This window comes from Momordica charantia, assembly GCF_013281855.1.
Source record: "Momordica charantia cultivar OHB3-1 chromosome 3 unlocalized genomic scaffold, Mcharantia_2.0 BLBB01000003.1, whole genome shotgun sequence".
In the NCBI taxonomy this organism is placed as follows: domain Eukaryota; kingdom Viridiplantae; phylum Streptophyta; class Magnoliopsida; order Cucurbitales; family Cucurbitaceae; genus Momordica; species Momordica charantia.
Genome location: NW_028275161.1, coordinates 16518716 through 16539946, shown reverse-complemented (window position 1 = coordinate 16539946; position 21231 = coordinate 16518716). Strand labels below are relative to the sequence as shown.

Here is a 21231-nt window from a genome sequence, read left to right as displayed (position 1 = left end):
GGGGAATGGAGACAAAAAGGGAGGGGGCTCGAAGCTTCTGGTGTTGTGTTGCAATGAAAGTGAGGGAGAAGAGGACACGTGTAGCTTTGTGATGAAATGGAAATTAGGGTTTTTTAGGGGTTTTGTTTTTGTTGTTTTCTCCACGAAATGAGCCTCAAAGTCATATCATTTTCTTCTCTTCTGATGCCATGAAAAAAGAATAAGGTACCAACACAAATCTGTTCCATTATTGCTCTCACTTAAAAGGTCACAATCATTGCTTAAACTTGGAGATTGGAATCTATCAGAAAGAAAATAACGATACTTCTTTTATGTTGTTTTGTATCGTTGATTGACGTGAGCTATGTTATGGATTTTAAAAATCTCTCATTTTTCTAATTTGAATTTCTTTCATCTAATAAATCTTATACGTCCTTAAAAATTTGAATTCCAATCGAAAGATATCCTAATGACTTTAAATTTTCTATATTATTTGGAGGAAAAATACTCATAATCAAGCTACAAAATCTCACGTCAGTGTAATATCTTTCTATTTTGTAGGTTTCTTCAAATCCTTTGTACAAATTTGATAATTTCGATAGGATAAAACTTCCCTCTGAAGATTCAGGAGGAGCTCCTCCTGAATTCATGCATGTCTAATAGCATATAAACAAGTGAATTTTTTTTTAATTTTGTATAATTTCTATATGATACACTTGTCTATATGCTACTAGACCACATAGGAGTTCATGAAGTTTTTTCCATTTCGATAGGCCAAATTTATGCGTCAAAAAGGTAATTAAAAACGTAGCTTCTTTGATGTATACTAACATGTTAATGTGAGCATGTATATTCAAAGGCACGATAAAGTTGGAGGGAGTACTGGGTAAACCAATTGTTAAGTGGGAAAATATAATATAACAATAACCGAAATGATGAGAATTAATTTACACTCTCTACTAGGGTTTCGTTTGAAATTGCATGATTTTGACCACACATTAAAGACTTTTTTAGGTTGGTGGGTAACAACTTTCATCAATATGGTCGATCATTAATAATCTTGCATTTAAAGAAGTCTACACATGTCAAAGCGAGCCTAGCTCAATGATAATTGACATATATCTTCAACTAAAAAAATGTAAGTACCATCCCCACCCTATATATTGTACTAAAAAAAAAAATCTAGACATATGTAAGAATTATGCCTCAACTATTTTCAAGCAAACTCTATCTAACAAATTAATTGATTTAACCGATGAAAGTTAGGGATATAGAATGAATTTTTTTGGTATTATATTATATAATATAATATATATATACACACCGAAACTTTAGAAATGAAATTATAATTTGGTCCCTCTTTAGTGTCCGTTTCCTCAACATCGCCAAATTTGTAACACGTGTCAATATTTGGTAATTACGAAAGCAGCCCTAGAGGGGCATAGGTTTCACTGGACACACATCCTTGGCGGTTTATCATTCTTATATCCATGGGTGTTGGGGTTGGGGTCATGCAATTCTATTTTTCTTTATTAAAATTGATGAAATAAAAAAAAACAAGAGCGACTATAAAGGTTCGTTTGATAACGCTTTTATTTCTTGTTTCTATTTCTTCATTTTAATAAAGAAAAATGAATTGCATGGCTCTAATATCCATAAATTCAAGTATGATACAACAATTTTTTTACTTAGGATTTGGAACAAATTTAAAATGGGAACAAAAAGAAAGAAACTTGTTTTGGTTATTTCCAAAATTTATAAGAACGTTTTAAAAAAAAAACAGAGAGAGAGACAAAAAACAGGAACTTACCAAACGAGCCTTAAATATCCTCCTTTTTGTTTCCAAACCATTTACATTTTTTTAGTTCGACATGTGAGGTGAAGATACTTCAAGTTGACAACTGAGATCTATCACATCGTAGTCTAATAATATATTATTCCAATAATTAAAAAAATATCTATTAATCATATAGGTTAGTTAACTAATCCGTAAACTTTTCATTAATCTTTACCGTTAATCTTTTATAAATTTTTTATTACTGTTAATCATATCAGACAAATGTTTGAAACAATGTTAGATGTCAGCCTAAAAGCATATTCAAATTTCTGTTAAATGAGTGATGAACAATTAATTACAATGACTCAGATAGGTATAAAATTAAGAAATTAGAAAGATCCAACAAAAAACCCTATCTAACAGTTTACAGACTATAGGGACTTGGATTTAAACCTTAAATATAACACAATTTATTCATATTACATTCTATTGTACTATGAATACTGGTGAGCTACTAACACATTTCAAAGAGATAACTAAATTTCTAACCTCCCTTCCATTTCATAAAGGGTGAATAATTAAGCTACAAAAAGAAAAAGAAAGGGAAAATGGAGCAGCAATGAAGATGAAGGATGGAATGAAACAATATCAAGGCTGAGCAATCCCCTTTTTTATGAGCATCTCATAGATTCTGTCAATTTTGATTGGGTCAATCTTGAACAAGTGATGGGCATCAGATTTCTTGGTCACGTTGCCATTGAAAATCTCTACTGATAAAACTTCTTCCATCTTTAGGTAAAGAGGTGGAGTTAGTCTGATTTCACTGCAGAGTCTTTTTTCCTGCCAACCCAGTAAAAATTCCAGACTGCATCAGTAAAAAGTCTAGCATATATAGAGAAACATGAACCAAGATCCCCCAAGAACACCACACAAATATTTTCAGGTCCCGTCAGAGAGTCTACGATAGCTGTTGTTCGATCAGCATGCCCACCCAGTTAAACTACTTATTCAGATTGAATTGTCGAGTGGACGAATCGGAATGATACTAACACTCCTTGGGTAGCTTACAGTTTTATAGCAAGTCTAATATTTTCCTAAGATTGGGGACTGTCTTTGTGTGTTTCTAGGTTTAAATATGTTGCAAACTGAAGTTATTTTGCATTTAAAGACACTTTTTACAGATGTACATGAATGGTTCAGAGATGATGATTATAATATCAATGATAACAGAACATCCCACAAGAATAATTTTCTCGTCTCTCTGTTTTTCCCGAGTATTACTTGTTACTTCTGAAAATCTGTCGCATGAGCTTTTAAGTGACAGATACTATTTTGTAATTCTCGAATCGACTCCAATTTCGGATGTGCACTGACTGATAAAAGTTAAAAGGCTGTCCAAAATTGGACAGAGTCGGTACCTTAGTTGGGTTTACACTCCTATTCATTAAGGTTTCTAATTCCATTTGCTTATTAGGTTACAGTTAGATTTGGTTGTGGAGCTACATTTTAATATAGCAGTGTAGAGACTAGCAGTTTAATTCCAAGGGAAGGCCCAGAGATTTTCCCAGAAGTGTGAGGACTTTGTCCCACGACATCGATAGAACCAGGTTCTCTTTAGTTTTTTCTATATTTTGGCTCCGATCAATCCCGACAAATACGTGGGGTAGACTCAGGTAGATAGTTGAGATTTTAGATCATAAGAGCTCTTTAAAGATGGTTTCTTTGAATGAAATGACTAATGGTACACCCACATTAAATGATGCCTGCAGAGTTGTTTCTTACACGGTGGTTTACTCTTAAAATGTCTGGAGATTAACAAGTAAGCAGAGAATGCACTTACAGCGTCAGAAAGCAAATCCGCGTGATTGAATCCCAATGTATCGAAATCGTTGGCTGGTCGTGAATTTGGATCCTTGCTAGCAGACTCTGAAGGCATGAACATGATTGAATTCCCCTGACTGCCAGGACCCGTAAGAGTACCTTCTTTCACTCTACAATCGGTTTCTTCAGATTCTCTTTTCCTTTTCTTATCTAGAAAGATCTCTGCTTCGTTCGCTGTACGGCAGCCAGCAGCTCTTGCTTCCTGCACAATCATATGTAGATCTAATAAGACATAAGGTTTAATGAGATCTTTTGAAAAGATACAGCAACACTGAATCTTGCAAATATAATTGCACTGCACCTCCATTATCTTTCTCCCTTCTCCCACAAAATGGGTCAAAAAGCAACAAAACAAGACTTAATTTATCTCATTTCCCCTTTCAGTAATATAGGCCCATACCATTTTGTTTCTTATTTTATATTTCTAAAAATTAAGCTGGTTTCATTACTTCTACCTATGTGTTTATTTGTTTTATTATCTACTTTTTTGGAAACATTTTATTTTTCAAAATCTAAACTAAATATTGAAAACTACATTTTATTTTTCAAAATCTAAACTAAATATTGAAAACTAAGAAGAAAAAACATAGTTTTTAAAAACTCATTTTTTGTTTTTTAAATTTGACTAAGAATTCAAATGTATTGTTTAAGAAGAAGGTGAAAAACATACCCAAGAAAATGAGAGAAAGTAAACAAAGATTTCAAAAACAGAAAACAAAAATCGAAATCGTTTTTAAATGGGCCCTAGCAGATCAAAGTTCCTCAAATATCAAGGAAATTCGGAACAAGAATCTAACATACATCTACATAATAAAAAACAAGTTTTCAAACCTTAAGTTCTTGAATTCTTTTCAAGGTTCGGTGCTCTGCAACGACTGTTTGAAGCAATTCTTCATGTTCTTCCTTCGAATGAAAACGCATGAAGACATCATACTGACGACATATTGCCCTCTCTTCGGCCGATAATTCCTTTTCGAAATGACTTGGATAAAGTAAATTTCTTTGTAGTATAAAATCCTTTCTCCGCTTCCTCTCATCTAGCCTGCAAAACAGTTACATCACCATAAGATTTAGAGAACATGTATTTGAGATGCAATGGAAAAGTAAACAAGTTTTGATGGATGGTTTTGCTAATAAGCATTTAAAGCCAACATAAAAGGCATCTAGTTACACTAATTCTATTCATGAAAATGCATCTACCAAAATTTTACAGACTAGTACCTCTTTGAGTATATACGCAACACTCTCATTTTCAGCTCACGCTCATCCTCACCATCAGCATCCTTAAATTCCATTTCCGCTAGCAGTTGCTCAGCTTCATTATCATACTCTGGATCAAACTCCTGTCGCTTTTCGTTGTAACCACTCAGCTCCAATAAAGAAGGACCCTTATTTGCTGGCAAATTAGGTTTCTTCCCTTTAAAATTCCGGTCTGTTTTAATATCTGCCATTGCATCATAATACATATTAAGCTTCAACATTTTAGGACCTCTAAAACGAAGATGCAAGTATTTGAAGAAATATAAATAAGGGCGTGACTAATATTATCGTCTTCCATTTGCTTCCATAAGATCATGAGCTGGAAGAGAGAAAGACGGAAAGGGAAGAAGATATCCAGTAATCTATTAAGTTTCATCATGACGTACTCTGACCAAAATTTATCCAGAAACAACAATAGGGCAGTTCCATAGGTCACGTTCGATTCAGATGGAAAAGTTTAACCAGGCAACCTAGAGAAAGTAACAATGTCGAGTGGGAAGAAAGACAACATATATTGCTATCCAATCCCCTTCAGTAGGAACAAAGTATAATTTTACATGACTCCTATCTAAGAAAACAGTATAAAAAGAAAGCATTGGCTATAGATTTAGAGAGCTAGTATGTACTACGATGGAAATCAATAATGAATAGTTTATACAAGCTTCCTGTAAAAGGATAAGGTTTAAGATCAATTAGGATTTAGAAATATAAATTCATCAACATCCAATTGCAACCTAAAGAATTCATATCTGTACTATACCTTCCACCTTAACGAGGCTATCTTTAACTTGATTTGTATTTGATGCTTTCTTGTTAGCGGTGGTGGCGGCCATATTGAAGCTGCCATCTTCTGCAATAAAATTTACAGGCAAAGCATCCAAGGATCACCTTCCCCAATTAAACATGGTAATATACATTCATAGTCAATCAACAAGAATAAACATAAAATGCCTCACCCGACGTAGAGCTTGATGATAAACGGCCAGAAGGATCTACTTTATGTGTATCTTCAACTCTGAGAATAAAAGGAAATATTGATGTGAAGGTAGGGAAACGAAGAAAAGAGAACAAAGTCATTTAAAGTAAATATTGATATACTTCACTCTTGAAGGAGAAAATGGGGACTCTTCCTTCAAAGTAAGCTCTCCAAGCATTGAAAACCCTGCAGCATTAGAAGAAATTAATCATCAGCTGCATCATCAGAACAATACCAGGATCATCTAGAATAAAGCACAAGAATGAAGCTATAAGAACTTCTGCATCAGTTAACAATTACTCCTTCAACCCATCAGACTGTAGATTGTTTCTCAAGAATCAGAAAAAACATTTGTCAGTTTTACCAAGGAAGACCGACAAAAATCAGTTATCTTCCAAGATACATTTGTGTACCGTATCATCTCTAAATAGTAGGACCCTAATTAACACTGCAGATACACATTTTTTACAATATTATGGTTTTTTCAAGATACTTCTATATTTCATAGCATTACAGGATGTTTCTTGGCTACTGAATTGCCAATGTAGCTCATAAAAACATGAGGAACGTCTCACAAATGACAAACCTTTCTTGTCTTCACCATGCCCTTTAGCCATGGCAAGGAGCTCCTTTCTATTTTTTCCAACAACATGAGACATGTCCTGAGAAAAATCCAAAAGTTCATTTCTTGAAAGAAAAGCCAAAGTTCTAGAAGAACCAAACTTGCTAAGAATCTTATACCGGTAGAGGAAAATATGGGGAGTTCATATATACACTTGAATAATGTTCTATGCATTGTTCTTTACTCTTCGTTCCCACATGCTCAGCAACTTCAGTCCAATTCCAGAAGCCATACATCTCAATCCCCTAAATTATGAAAAGAAAATATACAGGCGATAAGAAAATGCAGGGAAGTTAGCACACATACCCTATCCACCTTGATATGAAGCTGACACATGATTTTAGGAGAGCTCTGTAAGGGAAATTTAGAGGAAAAAAATGTATACCTCTAGAAGTAGTATTTCATCATCTGCATTCCAGTCTGGGCAAATGAGTGGGAAAGATAAATTATCCTATCAAAATGAAGACACGTTCAAGAAAAGCATTTGCATTTAGGGTTCAACTGAAATTCAGCAGTAACTATAATGTTTCCAAACTTCTGTAGAAGCTACGATGTGTTGTTTAAGTGCATCATTTGTTTCAACTTAGAACATAATTCTACTCAGAGAGAAACCAATAGAGGTAACTTCCAATTAGAGAAAATCTCCAAAACCTCAGTCTCAGGTTAAACCAGCTTTCACTTTAAACAAAACTCAGTTGCATCTAATTGCTCTATCAATAACCCAATCTCCCATGCAACTACGTCATTAAAAATAAGCTTATCATACTTCAGAGAATTCAATCTACTACGGGCCTTGCTTACCATAACCCTGTATGGGTGATTGCTTTTATGAGGTGTCAGCTCAGCTCCAACAGAAAAGCACTCAATACAAAGATCAAAGTCAGGGCACATGGCACATTTGATGCGAATTTTCCCTGTAATGTCTTTAATGCAATAATTGCAGTGGTATAATGCCTTTTTCCCTTCACTCGTTCCTTGACCTTTCTCCCAAAATAATTTAAAGGAAAAAAAAATGTGAGACAAATAAAAAATTCAAAGCAAGAGTAAACAAGATTTTGATTACATACGGTAGACTTGTAGATAAAAATCAAGTCTTATTAGGTGGAAGGAAACAAGGTACAGGAAGAACCAGCATAACCATTTTTTGCAGAAACAACTAATTAGAGTAGAAAATCACCTGGCGTTGTAGATTCCAAATTATCTCCACTAGAGGAATTCTTTTTTCTCCTAGATCTGCAACATAAAAAATGGAATTTCAGGTAAACACACACCATATTGCACCAAGAAAAAGAAAGAAGAAATTTATGAAGATAGAAAGAGAAGTAGAAACGAAGAGACAAACACCTCGAAACGAGCCACACAAATCACCCAAAACGAAAACGGAGAGAAGGAAGGCAAGAATAATGATATATCTGCTATTAACTAAAAACAAATGTGAACATAGATCTTGAAAACGTAAAAACATGAAATAAATCAACATAAACATAATGATAAAATTAATAGTACACAAGAAAACAAACACTGATTGGATATAAGATGTCTTCCACTCAAAAACTTGTAAAGACTTCACGAAAAGGTTAAATCAAAGAAAAGAACATGGCATAGGAATCTACAATCACCAATGGGGTTCACAACAGGCCAAAGTAGCCAAGCCTGGCATCAGCAAATAAATACTAGACATAGGATATACTGAGAAACCAACTTCCAAAGATTTAAAGAACAAACCAAATAGTAGATAGTACAGTAGAAGTAAACAAGGTTGGTGTGCTACTCTGATCGATGCAGAAAGCATTCCATTCACGCAATGCTCAACTATTCAAATACATATTATTTCCCCATTATAAACTCCAAAATACTAATTTGCTTCTCCCGGGAAATATTGTAAGACTCGAACGAACACACAAAGGGTATCTTCATAAACTTCAACTGCAAACATTCTCATTCAAAAACAATACAAATTATAAAAACACACAGAAAAGGGAAGAAATTTGTTAACCTCTGAGTGGGATCCTCGTCGGACTGAAAGTTTCCCCGAGAGCGACCCATTTGATTTGGGAAATCAAACGAAGCTTCCGAACTGCTGGGCAAGTGTCTGTTCAACAGCAATTGGCATATATCATTAGAGGAGGCGAAGAAAGAGCGAGATTAAGTGCCCCAGCTGAAGGGCACCATTGATTGGGGATTTTGGGGTGCTACAAATGCTCAATTCCGAAGCGATTTGTTGTTGGTGATGATCGAAGAAACTGGAAAACCCAGTTGAGGGCACGAATAAAGGAGCAAATTGGATGGTTTTTCTGGGTTAGTCGGGGGTGTGGATAAAAGGGTGTGTTTGTAAGAGGAGAAGGAAAGCGATTCCGACAGTGGAATTCTGAAAACCTTCTTCTGAGACACCGAAAACGATGAATTGAGAGAGTATCTATTACGGTCAATTAACTACCTTTTAATTCTGTTTCCTCGTTCTAATATTGTTTTTTCTTTTCTTTCTTCTTTTTTTCCCCACCTGTTTATCCATGACTTGAGAATCAGTTAATTTTAGGTTTAACACTTTAACTACTCCTTGGGTTCATTTGATTCATTTTAGAACTTTATAATTTCAAAACAAAAATTTGTAGCTACTTAGAGGGGAGCATCACCTTTAAATAATTCACAACTCATCATTTGTATTGATTTTGGTACGTATCCTTCTTACTTGTAAAATGTTCGAAGACGGTAATGACGAGATTTGTCTCTATAAGAAATCAAGTATTTTTCCTTTGAAAATACTAATTTTAATGTCTATATTTTCAATTTTCATCTCATTTTATTTCAATCGGGATTTTAACAACAGTTCATTTATTAAATTTCTTAAAATATAATTGTAATTTTGTATTAAAGAGTTTTTATTATAACCTTAATATTATTTGTTAGAAAATAGAATATAAATAAATGTATCCTTAGTAGTTTTGAAGTCTTTATATTAGGGGAAAAAATTCTTGAAAAAAAATAGCTCCAAGCAAGGATCAAACTCGTGACCTTCGCTTATGAAGCAAACACACTACCACTATGCTATGGAAGCAATTCATATTTATTCTAAAATTTGATTATTTTTATTTAATTTTCAATTTAAGACAACTTCAACAAAATATATATTCAAATCTTCCATCCATAAAATAAAAAAAATATATATTAAACTTGGAGCCCGACACTGAAAATATCAAATTACAAATAGGGGCTCAAACCACTCAAAATTTTATAACAAAAGATTAAAATTATACAAATTTTGAATAGTTATTGAAACTGAAATTGATTTTATATTTGAGAATTGTTTTAAGTGGGACACTTTGATCTTTTGAGGTTTAAAAATTGGACAATTACTTGTCAAAAAAAGAAAAAAAAATTGGACAATTTATAAGTTTAAAAAATCTCAAATTTGGTCCCTACATTTTTTTTTTTTTCATATCTGGTTCCTCCCTACATATTTATGTTAACTACAACAATAACAGGTTACAAACCCAAAATCTTTCAAAACCTTAAAAATAAACATGTCAGAATTTTAAACTTCAAAGGTCCAAGACTTAAATCAAGCTTTAAAAGTGTATTTTTCATTTGATATCATTACCCAAGAAATGCAAAAATATGGGGTTTTATTTTATTTGTTTATGTCTACTGTAAACAAGTAGCCTCTTTAACTCAATTTGTAAGTTATCAAAATTAAAATTAAATAGAATAAATAAGCCCTAAAAAAAATTTCATATTACTCTGAAAATTTCATCTTCATTTTTCAATGTGTTGTAAGCATCGTAAACTCAAAATGGTGAAAAAATCGAATGTTTTCAACTAACAAGAACCTAAAATTTAGACTACGGAAATATAAATTTCGATCTCACATTTCGTTTGAGTCGACACAAAATATGGATTACTGGTTACTTGAAGATATTTCATCACACTTCGTCTTCTTCGTCTCGTGCTCGCCATCTTTCTCTCCATTTTCTTCATCTACAGCAGGGTCACTATTAGAATCAGCCTCACATCTTTTTCTTTGAGGAACAACCTCAAAGAAAGAAGCCTTCCAATCTCTTGTTTCCAAATACTTGAGCAGAATCTCCAAGACTTGATTCACAGTCAGGACCTTGAAATAAAATGGAAAACATCCAAAATGTTGTCAGAGAACAGTTGCTAAAGTATAAGAAGTAAATTCTTAATCCTAAGCTGATAGGCTGAGATATCTTGGTTTTGCCCAAAAATCGATCCTAACCGACCTGCTCACACCCCTACAAAATTTGGTTAGGAGGAACTTTTTGTAATCCCTGTGGCAGGTTCATGCCTCATCTCCTATTTGTTTTTCGTTCCCCATTATCTATTAATGATACTGTTTCAGTTGTTGGAAGGAGGAATGGAGTTCAGACTTAGATTTCTGATCTGACATTTTATATATGTCCAGCACAAGAGAATGTAGTTCCTATGTAATGCGGATAAATGTGATTTTCCTGTAAAGACCAAGATATACCTGAGAGCTAGACATCTTCAAGTAACTTCCAATTGGAAGTTTTGCTGTTTGAATTCCCTGTTCTTGTGCTTTCTTCATGGTAATCCCTTTCCATCTGTTGCGATCGACTAACCCACCAATAATATATATTTTCTTTAGATCAAGATCGTCAAGCACAGTTTCCGCATCTGCTGTGAGATACACCAAATTCTCCTTCTGATCTTCCAAAGTCTCTATGTATGATTTGTGTTCCTTCTCAATGATCCATTTATCGAATCCCGGAAGCCTGTGCAGTTGGGTTTCCATTTCTCCATTGCACCCAGTCAACCAGAGATGACCAGGAGAAGAACATCTTCCATTCACGGCATAGCAATACATTATCTGCAGGTTTTACCCAATAAAGATACTCAAAAAACTGGCATTGTAGGAGATGATCATTGCATCATTTCTTACAAAGTTAATCAAGCGTTAACAAACAAAGAAAGAATGAAGGCCGATGAGGATAAAACATAAAAATGTTTAGCAAGACTAGTCAGAAGTGAATCCTTTGTAGCCTCTCCCCTTGTTGCCAAATCCATCCAATTTGTAAACTGAAAAAAATCCTTATTCAACGTACCAAAAAAAAAGCATAACCATGACCATCACTTAATGCAAAGACAACAACAAATGAGCTATGCGAAATGATGTAGGAATAGGGATGATGAAGTATTTCAAAAAAGTCTTAGCGATGTAGGAATAGTCTAAAAGAAGGAAAAAGTCTCACCTCACGAAATGATAGTTGTTGTTTCTGAATCTTGAATATTAATGTATGAATAAAAATACCAAAAAAACGTTGCATCTTAGTGTATTATTATTAAATAGGCATGAGAATGTTAAACAGCTAATCATGTACATTATTATAACTGTAGAAGTAAAGTACCAAGTATCTAGGTGGCTAGGTGCAATACAGTCATCGTCTCCCAATGGGAGTCCAGTATAACATATGATTCAGAGCTAAATTCAACCTACAAATTTACATTTTCACTATACACATAGAAAGTTGAATTTTGCAAAGGATGACTGCTGTTACGCCCGCACTCATCCTAGTCTTCTTAATCTTCATTCTCTTGTCTCCCGCCCTTCCATTGATTTCCATGGTTTTGAGTTTAGATGGAAGGGTGGGGTTAGTCATGCATTTGATTGATTTAAGATCGATGTGGATAGTAGATATGGAGGCATCCATCCTAGGCTTTATGAATCAGGAAGTAATAGTTCATTTGCACTCTCTATCAACTAGGTATCCGTACAGTGGTTGAGTGATTATTCCAAGTCTATAGGTTCAGTCTTCGGTGCAATCTAATACCAAACTATTCAAAAAATTTCAGGTGATGATTACTTGGTTGGGAGGAGAATATCTCTAATAGGAAAAGATACACTAATCATTCTTGCAGAATGGGGAGGGAATTAAGGGTTTACCCCAAAGACAACAGTGGAGAGGGCATGCCAGGCCGGCACACACACGCCTTAAGATGGCCATGTGGGGTTAAAAATCCCTAACCTTGTGCCACCCAGAGAACCCTTGGCATGATCATTATTTTCAGCCATAAGATGGTCTAGTGGGGTTGAGGGTTTGAACAGATTTAAGGAGCAAAGAAGGTTGTGTTTCTTTCTTTGATTGAAGGGATTTCAGGAATTTTGACCCGACTGCAATGAAAGTATCTCCTTGTAACAGCCACAGTAGTATCCTAGGACCTCTCATCAACATCGTATTTCCACATGCTTCTGGAATTAAATGTGGGATGGGTTTAATAGGAGAAGCAGAAACCATCTCAGAAAAAAAATTATGGATTATATGCTTCTCCATCTCAGAAAGAAAAATTATGGATTATATGTGTTGTTTGCCTTCTTATTGCAAACAGCCACAGGAAATTTTCTCTCTCGAAATGGTAACCTACAACAAGAAATTTTGGAGAAGTTTCAAAGAATTGTAGCAATAAATTTGTGATATGTTCCAAGTGATGGATTATGAGTATACCATGTACCCAACTGAGTTTGGCTGGGAACTGAATAAAGATCATGAAGGAAAGAATAAAGAATGTGAACAACACACTTTATAAGCAAATTGTGGGCATTTTGATGCATAAACAGCAAATCATAAGATATAGGGAGAATCCAACTTAGTTTAACCTTTTGGCTACCGAAAGGGTCTTTTGTTTCTTGCAAGAAAGAAACTAAAATGTTAGGGAGAAAAGAAAATCAAATTTTCAGATTAATTATGTTTACTGAGTGCGCGTTTATGTTGACTCAAAGTAACATTTCATGATCTTCTAAGAAACAATCAATCCTCACATCATCAACTACTGAAGCTAACTTCGTATCTGCAACAGCCTGCACTTGTCAAGCTATTTGGCATAGAAACTACATTTCAAGCAACTAGGAATTACCACAATTTTCCGTAACAATAATTCGACCATCAAACTTTCGAAATAAACCTATGCTATATGGAAGAAATATACATATAAAAAGACCCGTTGATCCCATCTACTAGACATAATTAATACAATTATAAAAGTTAAGAAAACTGCTGGGTACTTGCATTGCAACACAAACAATTGAGTAAGAAGAAAAACCTGCTGAACAAGACTGTTGATCTCAGAGGGGGTCATGAGGTGAGAAAATTCGAGGTCGATGACAATATTCTGGCCACAATCTTTGGCCCTGTTGAGCCTCTCCATCTTCTTCTCCCTCTCCTCCGACCTCTTCCCCATCCTCTCCTTCCTCAGACTTCTCCGAGACTCGATCAGTTTCGATCTCTCCTCCTCCGAAACGCTCGCCAGCATCTCCTCCCATTCCTTTCGCTTTCGCTCTATGTCTTTCTTCTTCTGCTCTTTTGCCTGAGCTTTCTTCTCGGCTTTCTTCGCTTCGTATCGTTGTTGCTTCTGTAGCTTCTTCCTGGCATTCTTTGAGAGGGGAAGCTCTGGAGGTTGGCAGGCGGAAAGGGGATCCATTTTGGCGCCATGGTCGTTTTCTACGGCCTCCATTTTTTGTTCCCAAGTATCAGTTCCATCTCCACTAGGGTAATTGATCGGATATAAGATGTCTTAGACTCAAAAACTTATAAAGACTTCACGAAAAGGTTAAATCAAAGAAAAGAACATGGCATATGAATCTACAGTCACCAATGGGGTTCACAACAGGCCAAAGTAACCGAGCCTGGCATCAGCAAATAAATACTAGACATAGGATATACATGAGAAACCAACTTCCAAAGATTTAAAGAGCAAACCAAATAGTAGATAGTACAGTAGAAGTAAACAAGGTTGGTGTGCTACTCTGATCGATGCAGAAAGCATTCCATTCACGCAATGCTCAACTATTCAAATACATATTATTTCCCCATTATAAACTCCAAAATACTAATTTGCTTCTCCCCGGGAAATATTGTAAGACTCGAACGAACACACAAAGGGTATCTTCATAAACTTCAGCTGCAAACATTCTCATTCAAAAACAATACAAATTATAAAAATACAAAGAAAAGGGAAGAAATTTGTTAACCTCTGAGTGGGATCCTCGTCGGACTGAAAGTTTCCCCGAGAGCGACCCATTTGATTTGGGAAATCAAACGAAGCTTCCGAACTGCTGGGCAAGTGTCTGTTCAACAGCAATTGGCATATATCATTAGAGGAGACGAAGAAATAGCGAGATTAAGTGCCCCAGCAGAAGGGCACCATTGATTGGGGATTTTGGGGTGCTACAAATGCTCAATTCCGAAGCGATTTGCCGTTGGTGATGATCGAAGAAACTGGAAAACTCAGTTGAGGGCACGAAGAAAGGAGCAAATTGGATGGTTTTCTGGGTTAGTTGTGTTAAGTGTAATCACTAAGTGTAGCCCACTATAGGAGAAAAGCCCAATAATATAATCTAAGGGCTTTACATTTGTATAATTGCAGGCTATTTAAAGATCCTAATTAATGATCCTAATTAATGGGACGTATATAATTTATATATTTGTCATGTATCAACCTTATTTATGACGGTACCCATCATATAAATTATTTAAATAGTCTCTTGTATTTACAAATTCATTTTAAATTCATTTTAATATGCAAAATTGATTAATTGGAAGGTTATAATTTAGATCCCATAATTTTAGATTAATGATACCTTCCAAAACAAATTAAAATACCAAAACATTAAAAACAAAACCCTAAATTCCCCAACCCATCATATAAATTACTTAAATAGCCTCTTGTATTTACAAATTCATTTTAAATTCATTTTAATATGCAAAATTGATTAATTGAAGGTTATAATTTAGATCCCATAATTTTAGGTTAATGATACTTTCCAAAACAAATTAAAATACTAAAACATTAAAAACAAAACTCTAAATTCCCCAAAATTGAAATCATAACCTCCCAAAATATCTCCAAATCCCGTCCAAAAATCTCCCAAATTCAAAATCTAAGAACTTTTTTCGCTTCATCCATGAGATGTTTAAAACTTCAGTTTTGGAGGATCATTTCTACATTACTATAGGATATATGCGTTTATATCTTGTATACAACTATAAGATATATACACATATAAGATATACATACATATACAATATATACGAATATAATCGGGAATACTAAGAATATGAGACATTTAGAACTTCAATTTTCTATACACATAAACAAAATATATCCCCATATATACCAATCTTAACGGAAGACTAATAATTACAAATGGTATGGAAGACCATTTCTACAGAACTATAAGATATATGTATACACATATAAGATATATTCACATATACAATATATACCTATATACACGAATATAATCAAGAATACTAACACAGTGAGACGTTTTGAACTTCCATTTTCTGTACACATACATAAAACATATCTCCATATATATCAATCTCAACAGAAGACTATTAATTACCCATGGTATAAACAGAAGGGGACAGGAGACGAGGAACACGTTGCACGACGTCTGAAACGTCCAAAGACGTCGACAGAAAGTTTATTCAGCGACGGAAATTGAAGGTTTGGAAGTGTCTGGGGAAGAAGAAATCAATACCTCGTTGATTTGGTGTACAATGAACGGCGTTGGAAACCTGCAAAGATGTCGACGGGAATGAACGGCGTTGGAAACGTGCAAAAGAAATAAATACCTTGTTCATAAAAGCCCTGAAGATGGAAAATGAAGGTCTGGCAGCTGACGTCTTTGCACCTTGGAAACGAAGACAACGGTGAAGAAAATCAGCTTTGCACGGTGGCTGGAGAAATTCGGCAGCAAACGAGGAAAGAGAATCGGTAGCAAAAATATTCATTTAACAAAATTAGTTGTTAATTGGTGAGAGAAAAAAAATCTTTTTTGAATGAGAGATTTGAGGAATTAAGGTTGAAATTTTGAATGGGGTCCACAAGAATTAAATGAATATAATTACAAATTAAGGATTCAAATCTTTAAAATTTAAAAATTATAATAAAATAAAAAACAATAAATAAGGTAGAAACGGTATTAAAATAAAATTCTAACTGCAAATATCTAAAAGTGTAAATTTTGAAACCTAAAGACATTCATGTAATTAAGATTTCAAAATAGCCTCTCATGGATTAATGAATAACAAATCCTTCTAGACGATGAATCGGGAGAGTATTAGGTTAAAAAACACATTTGATCTCTATATTTAATTACCATAAGCCATCAATGAAAATTTGCATAATTGAAAAATATTAGACACGGAATTAAATTTAAAATTTTTAGTTAAATTACAAGTTCATTCTTGGAAATTTTAGAATTGGATCTAGTCTTTAATAAGTGGCCGGAAGAGCAAACACTTGCCTAAAACTGATTTGTTGAGCAATCGTAGATTGATGAGACACTTCATCACAAATTTGTGGTTGATTGTTATTTTCTACCAATTGTGAAAAACTACCACGACGGGCAGATTTTCTTCTCTGGAGAGCATTCCTCTTACCAGAATCGGCCAGGTTAGGAAGCAAGGATTGCTCAACATCACCAAGGTCCATCAGAAAATCAATGAAGATATCCTATTCCTAACGAGGCTAAAACTGCTGATTTTAAACTCGGAAGAGATTATGTTTCAGCACACTTTCGAGGTCATTAACATTAGACAGCAATTTTCCAACAAAAAATTTCTATCTAATGATACTAATCCACAAGCAAAAACTGGTGAAACTTACCCTCCTTAGTCACGTTATACAAGATCAATATCGTCAATTTTCACAGCCTATTTATCATTTGAGATGTTGAGAGCATTAGCTCCAAAGCAATTTCAAGCACTTCCCAATTCCGCCAAAAAAGAATTAGTGTTCTTGGACATAACATGAAACCTAAACCAATACAATGCAAGCAACAGCAATCCTACATTTATCATCAAATGCTGGAAAGCAAATACTAAGAGGCCTGACGATTTTGTATAGGCAGTACCATTAATTCCCCAGTTAGCTTAATGATTTTCCTCTGGCATTTTGACAAAAGTTCATGGGAAATCAATAAATAAACAGTGTTTGACCTGTACAATAAACACAGATAATAAATGAGTTTAAAAGTTTAGGTTTTCATGAGAATTCCTTCACGAACATAGCTAAAATTTAGACAGGAAAGCTGTCTTTCTTTATTTAGAACAGAACAAATTAACAGTCAAGAAAAGGGATGTTCGAGATATTGCCAAGGAACCAACATTCACTCTCTGGCTTCCACCTGCCTAAATCCTTACCACTCGCCATTAACAAGCCACCAATTTCCCGCAAACCACTACCTGACAACGACATGTCGGAACAATAATGCCAAATCCTTTTACAAAACAACAATCTGTTCGTACATGCACATGGCATCAGAAACTTACCCGAGATCAATCGGCTGCATAAACGACCACTTCGGCGAAAACTGGAAGATTCAAAGCTGGAAACCCTAATCTTCAACAGATTCCATAATTGCATTACACAATCGAACTGGGGTCCTCCCAGATTCCCGCCATTCGCATCCGAATTGTCGCTGCAGGTCACAGTGGGAAAGAAATTACGTAAAAGGGGTCCTTACAGGGAGAGATCAAGGAGATGCACATGACTTTAATCCCACAAATGCACGTAAGAAAAGAAAGATAAAGAAATCCGCGGATTTGAGCCACACGGTCGGGAAACAAATCGCGATTGAAAGGTCGGTTTTTCAGGGTTGTGGTCATTGAATGAAGTGGAAGAAGACAATATCCTAAAAGAAATTTGTCGGATGTCAATGGGATTGAGGGCACGAAGAAAGGAGCAAATTGGATTGTTTTTCTGGGTTAGTTATGTCGAAGTGTAATCACTAATTGGGCTTGCCCAATTGTACATGGCCCATTATAACAGAAAAGCCCGATAATCTGTCTGTATATATGGGTTTTACATTTGTAGATTAATGAATAAAAAATCCTTCTTCTGAGACACCAAAAACGATGAATCGAGAGAGTATCTACGTTAAAAAAAATATTTGATCTCTATGCTTTGATCCAAAACTAACAATTTGATCCTTGACTTTCAAAAGTAACGATTTAATTGATTTAATTCCGGACGTGTTTGATAACTATTTTAGTTTTTTGTTTTTGGTTTTTCCTGTTTTTAGTTTTTTGTTTTTATAAAATAAAAACTATATATGTTTGATAACCTTTTTTTGTTTTTTGTTTTTAAAAACAGAAAACCATATTTGGTAAATCATTACAAGATAAAAATCAATACTTAATTTTGCCAAAAGAAAGTTACCATAGGGACTAAATTGTTACAAATTTTAAACTAAGAACTAAATTGTTACATACTAAAGTTCACTAAATTGTTATCCATTTAAAAGTACAATGACTAAACGTTATAATATTAAAGTTCATGGACTAAATGCAAAAGTACAGTGATCAAATATGGTTTTAACCGATAAATAATTTATAGGGAAAAATACATTTTTGGTCCATGAAGTTTAGAGTAGGTGTCAATTTGGTCCCTGAAATTTCAAAATGAACATTTTGGTCCTTGAGATTTGGGTAGGTGTCAATTTAATCATTAAGTTTTAAAATTAACACTTTTGGTTTTAAAGTTTGAAAATTTGTTCTAAATGGTCCCTAGGTATTTTTTGACCGTTAGTTGACTTAACGGTAAAATGGCGTGGCCAAGGTCATTTTTCCATTAAGTCAACTAATAGCCAAAGAATACTCAGGGGCAGAACAAATTTTCAAACTTTAGGGACAAAAAATGTTCATTTTGAAACTTAACGCACGTACCAAAATCTCAAAGACTAAAAAGGTTCATTTTGAAACTTTAAAGACCAAATTGACGCATATCCTAAACTTCAGGGATAAAAAATGTATTTTTTCCTAATTTCTATTTCTGGTTCAATTTCCACTGACTCGCCTAAGAATTCTAATAAAAAAAATAATATAAAACCCTACTTTCCCAAATTCACAAACTTTTCAACCCAAAGAGAACAAAATTTTTAAATGATTATCGGAATAAAATCTCATTAACACTACTTTTAAAGTAAAAAATTGTGATTATATCTAAATTTGAGATGTAAATTGATAAAAAATCGAAAATTAAATAAACATATATATCTAGGGTGAAGCTGTAAAAACCTTTACGATTCTTCTTCAAGTGATCTCCATTAGCTGCAGACGCAAAAGCCAGAGCCAGCTCCTCCCACCCTCGACTGAACCCGCAGCCGCCGCCGCCGCAAGAACAATAGCAACGACCATTAAAATTATAAAACAGGCTGAAGAATGTCATAGCCATCACCATGAGGGCCACATATGAGGATCTCATCGCCGTCGCCGTCGCCGTCGTCGGTGGCTCTCTGTGTTCTTTTTTCCGGCGACTTATAGTTATCGGAAGGGGTTTGATTTGACTTCGAAGAAGATGAAGATGATGCGAATAAGGAAATTGTGAAGGCCATTTTGTATGTAATTTTCAAGGTCAAGTAAACGGATGAGAAAAAACCACGGTTGACTTTTCTTTGTTTTGTTTTTCTTTCTTCCAACTAGACTTGGTTGGTATAAATATATTTTTAAATCTTTAAAAGAGATAATACTTTTAGATTTTTTTTTTTATAATATTTATCTTAACTAGTTCACCTATGTTTCTAAAAAAATAATAAAAAATAAAAACCTAGTTGAATTACGTTCGAGTTGGGTCCAATATTTCTGCCTTTGATCATATAACATCATCATTATTGTATAATGAATAGAATTATCAACCAACATATGAGATTTGTTTATATGCACAATTAATTAACATTATTCATCAAACAAATTGCTAAGGTTCAAAGTTAATTAACTATGGACATATGACAAACAACTATCTAACTTTGTATTTCTACGCATCATTTATATAGTGTTTGGCACCGCTCTTATAAACAACACTCAATTCGTCACATGCTAGTGTTATTGGTCGGTTAATCAAAAAACAAACGTTGAACATGATCTTGATTCGTCCATTAATTATAATTTTATAGTTATTTAATTAAAAATAACATCTTCGCAATGAATATAAATACTATATGTTTCCAAGTTTTTAAAATAAAAATTTTGTGGTATAATTATTAAAATAAGAAATTCGAATGCTTAACTTTAACCACTCCATTGAATAGTCGAAATATATTAATTAAGACAACCTTTTTCGTTCATAAGCTGTGCATGTTTCAAGTTGCACATTTATAACATTCAATTTATTTGCAACAACTAGTACTTCGAAGGCATAATTTCTTAATTTGAAAATTCGAGAGTAAAAAATATTGCGTAGCTAAAATATACTAACAAAAAATATATTAGGGTAAAAAATATAATTGGATTATTTTTATTTTGTTGTTAAATTATGCGAGATGCCCTAATTTAAATATACATGTTTAGTTAACATTTGACCTAACTCATTTTTGTGAGAATTCAAGATTCTCGTCAGATGAGTATTTGAATTCCCACCTTTGTTTTGTGGTAATGTAAGATGTCCGATTATCTCGAGATGCTCGAATATCCTAAGATGCCCATACGAAAGACATTTGATTCGATTTAGATGTTCTTTTAAAACATGGGTTTTCAAGATTCTCATGTCGAGGACATCTCCTCTTTACATTTTTGTCATTCGTTCTTCATATATTTTTTTTCATAAATTTTTTATATCCTTATTTTTAACTTGATAGTTTAAATAGATCAATGGTACTCATTTACTAATAAATATCTTTATGCAATTAAGTGTATTTATTTGTTACATTTACATATAAAATAAACTTCAAATAAATTATACAATATCTCAATTTATTTT

General features: G+C 34.0%; 2 protein-coding genes across 4 annotated transcripts; both read right to left on the bottom strand.

Annotated features, from left to right (window-relative positions):
• Positions 1-2107: 2107 nt before the first annotated feature.
• ADA2B (ADA2 2B) lies at positions 2108-8927 on the bottom strand. Its single transcript, XM_088121505.1, has 13 exons — positions 8492-8927; positions 7673-7728; positions 7297-7475; positions 6881-6946; positions 6615-6740; positions 6460-6535; positions 5996-6059; positions 5854-5912; positions 5658-5747; positions 4859-5081; positions 4469-4679; positions 3597-3839; positions 2108-2596 (listed from the first exon to the last, which is right to left on the bottom strand). Exons 1-13 carry the CDS (start codon positions 8539-8541, stop codon positions 2405-2407), a joined length of 1635 nt encoding a protein of 544 aa, XP_087977631.1. The 5' UTR covers positions 8542-8927; the 3' UTR covers positions 2108-2404.
• A 1278-nt stretch (positions 8928-10205) lies between these two features.
• On the bottom strand, positions 10206-18192 carry TRM10 (tRNA (guanine(9)-N1)-methyltransferase-like protein). 3 transcript variants are annotated; one of them, XM_088121503.1, is made up of 5 exons: positions 17808-18192; positions 14498-14593; positions 13570-14011; positions 10982-11341; positions 10206-10603 (listed from the first exon to the last, which is right to left on the bottom strand). In XM_088121503.1, exons 1-5 carry the CDS (start codon positions 17825-17827, stop codon positions 10391-10393), a joined length of 1131 nt encoding a protein of 376 aa, XP_087977629.1. In that variant the 5' UTR covers positions 17828-18192; the 3' UTR covers positions 10206-10390. The 3 variants fall into 3 exon arrangements, with proteins under 3 accessions (XP_087977629.1, XP_087977628.1, XP_087977630.1); XM_088121502.1 differs by lacking the exon at positions 17808-18192 and adding an exon at positions 16013-16031; XM_088121504.1 differs by lacking the exon at positions 17808-18192 and having other exon boundaries at positions 13570-14427; positions 14498-14894.
• Between the last annotated feature and the right edge of the window lie 3039 nt (positions 18193-21231).

Bases quoted from the DNA above. Each gene is read 5' to 3' on its own strand.
- TRM10 (XM_088121503.1), bottom strand. From the start codon at position 17,827: ATGCAGCCGATTGATCTCGG. The intron at 14,594-17,807 runs GTAAGTTTCTGA...GCTGTTGAACAG, and splicing joins ATGCAGCCGATTGATCTCGG to ACACTTGCCCAGCAGTTCGG. The intron at 11,342-13,569 runs GTTTTTCTTCTT...TAAAACCTGCAG, and splicing joins TCAACAGTCTTGTTCAGCAG to ATAATGTATTGCTATGCCGT.
- ADA2B (XM_088121505.1), bottom strand. From the start codon at position 8,541: ATGGGTCGCTCTCGGGGAAACTTTCAGTCCGACGAGGATCCCACTCAG. The intron at 6,741-6,880 runs GTATACATTTTT...TTCATAATTTAG, and splicing joins ATGAAATACTACTTCTAGAG to GGGATTGAGATGTATGGCTT. The intron at 6,536-6,614 runs GTATAAGATTCT...GATTTTTCTCAG, and splicing joins CCCCATATTTTCCTCTACCG to GACATGTCTCATGTTGTTGG.